This window comes from Sebastes umbrosus, chromosome 22 (assembly GCF_015220745.1).
Source record: "Sebastes umbrosus isolate fSebUmb1 chromosome 22, fSebUmb1.pri, whole genome shotgun sequence".
In the NCBI taxonomy this organism is placed as follows: Eukaryota; Metazoa; Chordata; class Actinopteri; order Perciformes; family Sebastidae; genus Sebastes; species Sebastes umbrosus.
This window is the reverse complement of record NC_051290.1, coordinates 7,461,164-7,472,416: the sequence shown is the minus strand read 5'-3', so window position 1 is coordinate 7,472,416 and position 11,253 is coordinate 7,461,164. Positions and strand designations below refer to the sequence as shown.

Below are 11,253 nucleotides of genomic sequence, written 5' to 3'. Positions count from 1 at the left end.
GCGGCGAAGCTTTTCAAAATCTAATTTAGGGGATTATCTCTCTATTGATTTCACTTAAAACTGATTCTTTTCTCTTTCCATCCTTCTGCTGCTGTGATAAAGTATCAGGGAAGGAAGCGGCGGCGTGTGTGTTTCTGTGTGTGCGGCGGCGGCGGCGACGACGTATCAAGCTTCTCCTTCCTCCGCGGAGTTGAAGAGAAGGCTCAGCCGTCTCACTTGGCAAAGCACGGAGAGAGCACGCAGGATTGCGCGTGTTCGTCTTTGTGTGTCGCTCCCAACTTTTTGGCGCCTATCTGCATCCGTCTGTGTGTGTGTTCATGCGGCACGCACACACACACACACGCGCTCGGCTATCATCCTCCATGGCATTAATATTCATCTGTGTGTGCATTGAGCAGAACAGATTAGCAGAAGTAATGATGAGCATGTAATGATAAGGGGACCACAGCAGTCCCGATAGTCTAAACAGGCCTCCTTTAAACCCGACTGGAAAGAAGCAAGCAAACTCATTACGGCTTAACAGCCATTAGATTAGCATTAGTTCCTCTTTGAAGGGAATATTGCTGCTGGTTTCCATGGATTAGCAACAGTGGTGAGCCATTCAGGGAACATTATCACTACTGGTTTGGTAATAGAGTTAGTGATATGTTGGCAGCCACTAGCTTTATTACTATCCAGTGATGGTTGGTTATTACAGATTAGAAATACATCCCAATCATCCAGGTACTCTACAGATAGAACTAATCGACTACTAACCCACTGGCATTTTTTTCTGATTATAGGACGCCTGTGACAATGTGATATAATAATAAATCAAATATGATTACATAGGATTAATACGAACTGCATATATAAATAGTATAAGCCTTAACGTGGCAGTAGGCAGTATATTTTTGGCATCATTGGGCAAAAATTCCATAATAACCTTCCAGCATGTTGTAATTCAAGTGTTCTGAGAGATAACTAGACTTCTGCACCTCCTCATGGCTCTGTTTTCAGGCTTTAAAGAATCTAAAGAAATCTATCTTGCCCCAACTTTGAGGGCGTAGGTTTCAAGGAGAAGAACGTCAGCAGGCTATAAACCGTAGATGGGTGATTTCAACATTTGACCTATGAAACATACATTTCTGAGAACATAAAAGTCTTTGAAAGGTCTCGTTAATGTGTCATATTAAAAGAGGATATTAAGCAGCATAGGACGCTGGGAACATAGATAGGCTACCCTCCCAATGGGTTTCACTCATCATATATAGTACCATTTCACTTTGGAGAACAAGAACAGCTTTTGGTCTCCTGAATAAGTTAATTTTTCCAATTACATGAATAAAATTAGTGGTAAAGTGCATCCTGTTGTGTCAGGCCCTGCACACCCAACATAGACTGAATATAAGAAGTGGATGTAGTCACCGTGACATCACCCATTGGTTTGTGGAATACGGTTTGGAAGCCTCGAGTTCAGCATTGCTATTTTGTTTTTTTGCAATCAGAAGTAATACGAGAGCTAAGAAGCTGAGTACAACCGAACGCTGAATGACCTCTAGTCAGGTTGAAGATGGGTGGAGCTATGCAGGGTGTTATGTGATGTCACCAAACTGCATGTATAATGCTGCTTTGCAGACAACTCAGAACTCAAATTCCCGACCTCCTACTACAAAAAATACAATGGAACGCCACTCAAAGTCTGAGTTCCTACTTGTGAAACCGGGGCGAATCCATCTACCCCGACTTCATGAAGAAGCATTTGTCTGATGTCACAACAATGGAAGCACACATTGTGAATGGTAAACCATCATCTGAAAGGCAACGTTAAGTAATTCTGCCTGTATTTAATTAAAATAATTCATACTATCATCTCATAAAACCTGTTCTGCATGTAAATTGATGTCAAAATATGTAACGTTATTAGCTAGCTGTTTACAGTAAACAATCTTTGAAAGTTATCTTCTCTGTACAAAAGCTATTCGGTAAAATGTTAAAAGTGACAAAAGAAAAGTGGTGGTTGAACCGCTGAGAGTTCAATTGTGTGTACACTTACCAGAGAAACATCAGTTTGTCACGGTCATCCATGTTTTTTTGTTTACATTTGGCATCGTGCAGGAAGTGGGAAGTTGGGAAATTTCAACTGTGAAAATTCCAATCTCCGAGTTGGCTGTAACGCAGCATAAATGATAGAGGTGTAGGTTCTCCCACAACCCAACAGGTGCAACATGAGGGTGAAGAGAAGAGGTCTTATCAGGCAAAGTGAAAACACCTCTGTGAGTGAGTAGCTTTAATGTCTTCAGTGCGCAATGACGTTATAATGTTAGATAAATAGACCTTTTCACGGAAGACATTTTGACACGTCAAGGTAGGAAAAGCCCAGGTGTAAATAATAAAATAATGATGGCTGAATTACCTGCTTGGTGTCGTGCATGTCTGAGACACTTGAACAGAACAGAGCCGTCGTTAACGACATCAGTAACACCTGTGCTGCTCCTGCTATGACTCGTCAAAACGTCTGCTGTTAAAAAAGGCCCTACAGGCACATGCAGGAAATAACAGGAAGTGGTTTGAATTCGGTCCAGCTCTAATTAGAAACCGCTGCTCAATTCCAAACCCCAGTCAGAGTAAATAACCTGTTTTTGTTTACGTGCAGGTTATGATTATGGTTTATGGTTGAAAATGCGCTGCTGTGTGTTTAAAAAGGGAAACATTGCTGTGCTGCAGAAGTCAGCAGATAGCGACACCGACTGAAGGTAGATTAGCAGCAGGTTGCTGGTAAATGGATGTTTACTGTTCGCCGACCTTCATTGTACTTGGCCTCAGTTCAAATGACAGGTTGTCATGGCAGAGGCAGTGACGAGTGTCTACCAGGATCAACGCCGGTGTGTGGCAGCGCATAAGATTGGACATGTGCTGGTGTTTGTGTAGTTGTGGGTCAGTGAATGTGTGTGTGTGTGTGGCATGTGATCTACTCTCACACATCACAGATCAAAGGGGATAACGTCTGGTCATCTCACCCTATAGGCCACCCTGGTGGCACGCCACGCTCTGGAAAAAAAACACACAGATACACATCCAACACCGGATGAATTTTGGAAGGGAGCAAAAGACGCTAACGGTTACCATAGAAACGTGGCACAAAGCTGGAGGGAAAGGGGGAAATAAGAGGAGGAAGAGGGGTGTTAAGAGACGGAGACAGAGAGTGGAATCAGCTCCGTCAATACGTTGCCAAGCAACACTCGACACTAACGAAGCCGGGTTTGATAACTTGTTGATAACGCCGGTGGGAGAGCCAGTGTGTGTGTGTGTGTGTGTGTGTGTAATGGCAGTGTTATTAGCAGAGGCAGTGAAAGAGCCCCTGCTGAGACAAGCCCAAAGCAGAGATAAGGAGAGAGACCTTCTATTAAAGGCTGGGTTACTGGTGGGCCTCAGGAACTCACACACACACACACACACACACACGCACACACACACACACACACACACGGTCGCAGAACAAAAGACCTCAGCAGACCCCCACACAATAATGAATCACACAACAGGACCAAAAGAGTGGTGCTTAAACATTTTTGTTTGTTTTTTTTATTCAACCTTTTTTTCCAAACCAGGAATGTACTAGTTTTTTCCTCTCTTTCGAGGTGTGTTGGGGGGGGGGAGGAGGAGGCAAGAGAACAGGGGGAGGGAGGGGAGGAAAGGGGTCGCCGTGATGAGTAGACAAGGGGGTAAAAGGAGGAGAGGAGGAGGAGAGGACACAAAAAAACCCTTCTCACACAGAGGTGTCCCAAATACAAAGTCTCAACACGTTTACATACGAGAAACCACCTCGCTCCGCGGCCTCCGCCTTGTTGCTGTCTATTGGCACAAAGAAAACACACACTCACACACGTGTACGCACACACACTTTCACCAACGGAGAGGTGAGGGAGCTAGGCGGTAGGTAGCTGCGTCTTTTTTTTCCTCCCCCGTTCCATAGAAACAGCACTTTCTTCTTTCTCTTTTTGACGAGCGGCGGCTGGGTCCGTGCCTTTTTTTAAGAACACGTCGAGTCGACCGCTCAAACACAAACAGTGAGAGCCAGAGACACGACTTTGAAATAACATCGACATGGAAATCAAACAATAGAAGAAGAAGAAAAAAAAAAAGTCCAAGAGATACTTGACATTCTGCTGAGAGGACGAGGGTAGAGGGAGCGAAATGGACTGAAAACGGAGCGGTTGGCGTCTTCGTCGGAGTCGCAAAAGTCCGAGAAGAGTCCCCCTCGCGAGCCTGCAGCCGTTTTTGAACCAAAAAAAATACTGTCATTTTGGATTGGAGTGCTCCAAAGAGTTGTTGAAGAGAGAGAAACAGACACTTCATTTGGCTTGGAGGATATTTTAGGTACTCTGAGCATGTTTAAATAGACACAGACTTAACAGCATACATAAAAAAAACACATTGTTGTTGTACAAAAAGAAGAATTTGAGGTGTTTTTTCCCCCTCGTTTCATCTTTGAAATCAATTTTCGATACAGTCAAATACAATCCAAAACTCATGGTATAAAAATCATCGTCATGTGTTGAACAATTCGGACGAATGTGACACTTAAAAGATATCTCAATTACATGATGTTAGATACTGATACGAAACACGGTTGAGAAATGTCGTAAGGTCCAGATTTAACACTGGCGTCACACAGAAAACATGGCTACATCACTGGAGGCCTTATGTGTGTGTCTGAAGAAAATAAAAAGCTCTCCGCCGCCACCCATTTTACACATTAAGCCATAAACATGTTTGAGCAACACAAAAACAGCTTCTTTTTTTTTCTAGTATGCACATGTGAACATATTGCACCTCTGAACACAGCGTTGTGTTATCGCCCTCGAGGTCGAGGTGCTGGGCACTGGCGTGTTTGTGTGTGTCTGTGTGTGTGTGTGTGTGTGTGAGGGTGTGTGAAAGAGAGGAGAAAACACACCAGCACACAAGCGCTCTTTTCACCCCTCCCGCGTCCATCGGGTTAGTCTTAATCACAGAAATAGAGTCATATGAAAGCAATCAGCGTTTCCGTCGAGGTGTGGGTGAAAAGTGTGTGAGAAAAAAGCTAAGCGGTGGCGAGAGAGAATGTATGTCGTTAAATGCAATCAGGAGGCATTTGTGACAGTCATTAAAAGGTGTGAAATCTGCGTTAGGTTTGAGTGGGAGGGGGTGTGTGTGTGTCAAACAGAGAGGGGGGGTTCTCCTGTGTGTGTGTGTGTGTGTGTGTGCCCGCGGCTAGCAGTGTGCCTTTGTAATAAACAGATACAGAGATGCATTTCAACACAAATGTTGGCGGAAAAGAGGAGCAAATCTGAAATGTGCCACCTCACGTTAACATTACTGAGTCACAGAAGATGTGTGTGTGTGTGTGTGTGTGATGAGATCTCTCCTTTCCGTGGTTAAAAGTTCAATCTGTTTCAGGCTGTTGGTCCATCGTCCAGACCCTCCGTTTCAAAGAAAATGTTTCTCTCCTTCGCCAGCCACTTCTGCTCTCTCCGTCCTTCCTTCCTTGAGATCCTTCATCTCTCACTCCTGCCGCTCCCATCCTCCCCTCCCCTCAGCTTCTTTTTTTTTTTCTTTAGTGTGCAATTCCTTCACAGTCTTTTCTTCCCTTGTCTCCCTCCCTCTCTTTCTCTCTCTCTTTTTTTTTTTTTAAAGTTCTGCATTCAGACGCCGCTTTATTCCTCCTCCCCAGACAGCACTCTCTCTCGCCCTGTTCTTTTCCCTTTATTCTTCTTTTTCATTTCATCCCCTCTCACCCCTCCCCCACCCCTTTCCCCCCGTCACCCCACCCCCGCCCCTCACTTCTTTTCACTTCTGCGTTTCAAAAAAAGCATTTGAAAAAAAAAAAAAAAAAAAAAAAAACTTTCATAGATGGTTCTACCTCAACACTTCCACAAACGAGGTCTAAACTTCAAAACTACAGCATAGTACAAGGAGCTATAAAAATATACACAGAGTTCAGAGACCCTAGAGAGGGTGGGGGGGAGGGAAGGGGGGGAGAAAAAGGGAGGGAGGGAGTGAATGAGAGAGGGAAGAGAGGAAGAGAGACACAACCTCTGTTCGCCGGGAGAGTTTTTTTTTTTAAAAAAGGGATTAAATTAATATACAACGCAAAAGGGAAAAAGGAAAGGAAACAAGGTCGTTCTAAGTTGTGAAAAACAAAAAACAGCAGATAAAGAAAAAAAAAATGTCTAGCAACAGAAGTGTAGTTTAACAGAGTGGGTAAAAATAATAAAACAATAGAAAAAAAAAACCATCTAGAAATTATTTACTGGATATTCATATATATAATCTATAAGTGTTGATAGCGATAAAAAAATCTCACTTTTTTTTTGATATTCGCTCACTATTTTGTGTTTTGGTATTTAAGACAAGTCTAAAGAACGCACGCGTACGCACAGTCACTCACACGCAAAGCGCACACAAACTAAAACCCCACGCGCGCATATGCAAACTCATATGCAAACTTGCTGTACTGAAGCAACTGCACGCACACGTCTAATGTGGAGCAGCAGCGCCATAATTATTATCCAAGTTGTATGCACACTCGCGCAGTCACGCACACACACACACACACACATTATTAAAATATACAAGATTCTGAGTGTCACCGATTGGCTCCTCAGGCCTGGGCCAGGTCATGTGACCGCCGCCCGGGCCAGGTCATGTGACCGCCGCCCGGGGCCTTGCTGATTGGGTGAGTCCGAGGCCCCTCGTTTTCTCAGGAGAAACAAACACAAACAAACTAGAATCCTATTGGTGAGTTAGTGGCAGGGGCCGGTCTCTGGTTGGCTGATGGAGCTCTGAGGGGCAGGGGCATGGGGGGCGGTGGGCTAGGCAGGTATGGCCTCTGGGAATCAGAGTTCTCCGGCGCTAAGTGGGATCGAGGGTGTAGTTTTTTTTTTTTGTAGTCTTTATTTTCTTTTGTAAAACATCTCAAGTCCCAACGCCAGGTCCATACTCCTAGAAATAAAGTGTGTTGCCGCACACACACGTTGGCGTTACGGGGACGACTCTTCAATTGAGCTCGGGTGGGTCTCGTTTAGCTCTGAGTTAACAAGAAGGGGGCACTCAGAGGCTCTCGCCCAAACGTGAGGGCCTTGTTAAGAAGGGCTATGTACCAATACGACTTTGCCCTTAACACACACTTGGTGTGTGAGAACGGGGTGGGGTGGTTTATTCAGCTAGAAACACAACTGTGGCCGGGCGCACGGGGGCAGTGAGGGAGGGATTGGGGGGGGTCCATGGGACAATACTGGTCGTATTGAGCGTCGGAGCTGTGATGGCGAGCTTTGCTGTGGAGCAGGGGATTGGTTGGTCATGGTTAGAGGGAGGTGGATGTGTCCAGGCGGCCAGAGCAGCGGCCGTCTCATACTTTGTAGTAGATGTTGGCGGGGCTCTGAGGAGGCATCTCCTGGACGATGTAGACGGGGTGTCCGTAGTCTCCGCTCACCTTCTCGTAGTGCGGGCAGTAGGCCGAGTCCGACGTCCGCAGGGGGATGATGATGTCGCTGGGCTCCGAGCCGTTGTTGTTGGAGCTGCCGAGGCCCCCGCCCCCTCCCCGCTTGGGGCTGGTGAGCGAGGACAGCGACAGCGGCGGGTGGTGGGTGTCCGAGTGCTTGGCGTGCCGCCGCCTGTAGCACACCACGCAGATCACGGCCGTCACCAGCAGGAGGAAGGCGGAGCCTCCGGCAGCGCCGGCGATGAGGGCGATGTTGGAGGGCTGCAGGGGCCCGTTCTCGCCGCCGCCCTCGTTCCCGAAGCTGTTGGGTCCTCGGGACTGGGTGGAGTTCCCCGCTCCGCCTGAAACAAATCACAGAACAATCTTACTCCAACATCCACAAGCTGCTTTTCCCTTTGATTCATATATGCATATTAATCATAATATACCAGAGCAATAACACAGCTTGCTTTCACAATTTATGCTTTCGTGAGCTTTTAAATAAACATACCGATCCGTATGGTTCTGTACCACAATAACATGAGTAATGGTGCTGGTTTAGCTCTGCTAGTGAAGACCGAACCCAGAGGAATGCAGCAAATCTCACAGACGCTTATATGTGGTCTCTTTATTGACGTGATGAAGTGGACGGCGGAGCTTATAAAATGGAGAGGGATGTCCGTGGACTCTGCGTGTGAGTGTGAGAGTGCTGCGCAGTATATACTCTTGTGGACAGCCGGGCTAAGCCACACTGTGTATCAAGGTAACACACTCTATTTCCCTAACCTTAACAACTGTATTTACTTAGCATTACAGCCGACCACATGAAGAGAGCCTCCCCGTTCTGCTTCCACCACCCAGACCACACACTCCGCGTGCCTGCTGGCCTTCCTGCCTGCCTGTCTGTCTCTTTATCTGTCTGTCTGTTTATCAAACTGTCTGTCACACTATCTTTGTGTTTGTCAGCCGATCGCTCCCCCCGTCTGCTGCGCGTCTGCCCGAAACCTAAGATCTACACAGCCTCGGAGCTCGGAGCTTCCTCAGCGGGAGGTTGGGTCAGAACTCAGCAGGTGAATGATGGTCTGGACGTGTGTGTGTGTGCGAGCGTGCGCATCTGTGTGTTTATAGAGTGAGCCGGGGCTCAGGCTCTGGCACCGGACCGTGTGAACGTGTGTGGCGAGCTGGTTAAGGCCGGTAATGCGAGTCCCTGCTATATAGAGCCTTTGGATTGGTCTATCATTATTCTTGGCACACATCCTTTTTCTTTTCTCCCCGTCTGTCTCCCCCGCTTCCTCGCCCTCCCTCGCTCCGTGGTTCTCTCCATCTTCGGGTTATTGTAGCCGTAATGACCCACCTTGCTCTGAGCTCAGCGCCTAGCAACGCAGACACACACGGACGTACACAACCGTGCAAGGAAATACGTGCAAGCACACCTCAGCTCATCCTCCCCCTGCTCACCAGGCCCCCCGTCGCGCTGGACTGACTGGGAGACGGAGCGCTAATGCCGGACGTCGATTTACACTCCCTTCTCCTCCTCCCGCTTTCTTCCTCCCTCCATTAAGCCAACATCCCTCATTCTCCATCTCCATTATGATCGCCGCCTTTCACCGGCTCTCTTTATTATATCCTCTTCCTTCACCTCTCCTCCTCCGCCTCTGCCTTCTCTTCTCGCTCCCCCTATTTTCCACTTCTCACTCCCTCCTGTGTTCCCTTTTTTTAATCACACAAGTTCAGACTTTGGCACCTTTATTTCCCCTTGATCCCTCTGATTTCATTAGTGAACTTCACCTTTGAGAGAGACATCCAGGTCAAGAAAGAACAGGTCAAGGTGATAACATAGTTTTGTCTTTGTTTTTTTATCCAGCTGTACTTCCTCTTCTGTGTCTCGAGTACGTTTTTTTTTTAAAACTGTTTTACAAGGCTAGAGACACTATTATTTCCCCACTAAACTGTTGCAAATTTCTGAATGTGTTGTGTGAATCAGTGCCATCAACAACCTATGAGAAGATATTAAGAGGATCGGAGAAGATTACATAATTAATGGAGCACCAGTAACTCTGATGCATCGTGACATCTCATCGCAGCTTCCCACAACAGATTGCCTTTCTTTATGAATTCATTTGTCTCTATCCATGTGTGTTGCATACAGTCCTGACACCTTCAGTCTTTCTATCCTTTGTTATGGAGTGACATGAATACTTGGTTTTACAATGGAAAAATGCAGAAGCAAGTGTATTAGAAAAACATTCTTCTGTCTTTTTCGATTTACTTTTTGATCAAACTGTCTGTCGGTTTCACTCAGGTTGGTTGTTTTGAAAACTGAAAAGTTGTTGAGAATGAATGTCAGGATATTGAACCTTAAACTGTCCACACCTCCATGCTACAGGCTACTTGTTTGCATTCTGGTAAATCTGCACCATGAAAAGTCCTTTACATACTGGCAGTTCCTCTTTGCATGGCACGGGCGACAATAAACTGGATTGTCTGAATCTAATGACTATGAGACCAGATCTAAAGTTTTAAAGGGACAGTGTACTCATGAAGGACAGGCTCGTGACAGCGCGAGATGTAAACATTAATGGCGTCCTCGGTTGAGCTGTAACCTTATCAAGCACAGGTGAGCTAGATGCACAATTCCTTCTGCACGGTGATATGTTTGGTGGATTTAGTTTAGTTTAGAGAGAAAATAGTTCCTACATCAAACTGCTCATAACAAGGCCTGTGGATTATCTTGAGTAACCGGGTCATGATTTCTGGAAAGAGACATTGCTGTTGTGTTTTTCAAATGTTTTTTTTTTTTGGGGCACTTTGAGCACCACATTCTGGTGACTTTTAAAGAATGAAAATAATTATAATTATAGAGTACACTGCAACAGAAGTTTTACGTTAAATACTCTCCTTCTCTCACTCACTGAAGGTCCTTTAAGACACAACGCTACAACGGCACCACTGCGCTCTGAAACCCATTGTTCCAATGGCTTGTGCCGCACCGCGGTGGCTATTTGCTGCATCGAGCAAAGCCCAACTTTGGGTGCCGCACGCACTGACAATGTGTGCTGAACCCAGCGGTGGAAACAACTCAAACCGCAAGCAGCTCTCAAGCAGGTTGAGATAATGAAAAGGAAAATAAAAGGTATGAACATTAGTCATAAATCAGAAGAAATGAAGAATGTGAGTCTCCCAGGAAAATCGGGAGGGTTGGCGAGTATGTCTATGGTTTCAAAAGATTTACGGACGACTGAGATCCTGCCACCACTGTAATGAGTGAGTTAGTAGTGTGTATGATGTCTGAGTTATGACTCTGAGAAGGAGCGTGGTGTGTAGAGCATTATCTGTTCATAATGTATTTGTTTGCATCCCTAGAAATGACCAGATGAGACAAACAAACAAAATGACTGTGAATAAACCGGCATTATTCCAGTTATTAGCTGCAATGATTCACATGAGGATTAGAAATTCTGGCAGAGTGGTCGTGTCAGAAGACAAAACAATCATTTCACATAAGTGCGTGCTAATATCTCGTTGTGTGAGCGTCACAAACGTGTAAAACCCCTCATTATGTGTGTGATGTAAATCACTCTCGCGGCGTGTCCGGTGTTATCTGTCTCGTTCTAGTAAAAACAATGCATACCGTTGTTGCTTCGCTTCACACGTACAGTTCTCACCTATGTGCTGTATGTGAGGACACGTGATTGGACAACGTGTGAATGCCCCCGATCACACGTTTGGTATAGTACACAGATTCACAACCAAAAGCAGAAATTAAAAAGAAATGAACATTTCTCCTCCACTGAATGAGGTATGAATGTAGC

General features: G+C 45.8%; 1 protein-coding gene across 1 annotated transcript in view; it reads right to left on the bottom strand.

Annotated features, from left to right (window-relative positions):
- Positions 1-3,657: 3,657 nt before the first annotated feature.
- efnb3b (ephrin-B3b) overlaps positions 3,658-11,253 on the bottom strand; it is an 85,804-nt gene continuing 78,208 nt past the window's right edge. The window contains exon 5 of the mRNA XM_037759057.1: positions 3,658-7,803. Coding sequence (XP_037614985.1) covers positions 7,370-7,803 — 434 coding nt within the window. The 3' untranslated portion in view covers positions 3,658-7,369. The remainder of the gene's footprint in view (positions 7,804-11,253) is intronic.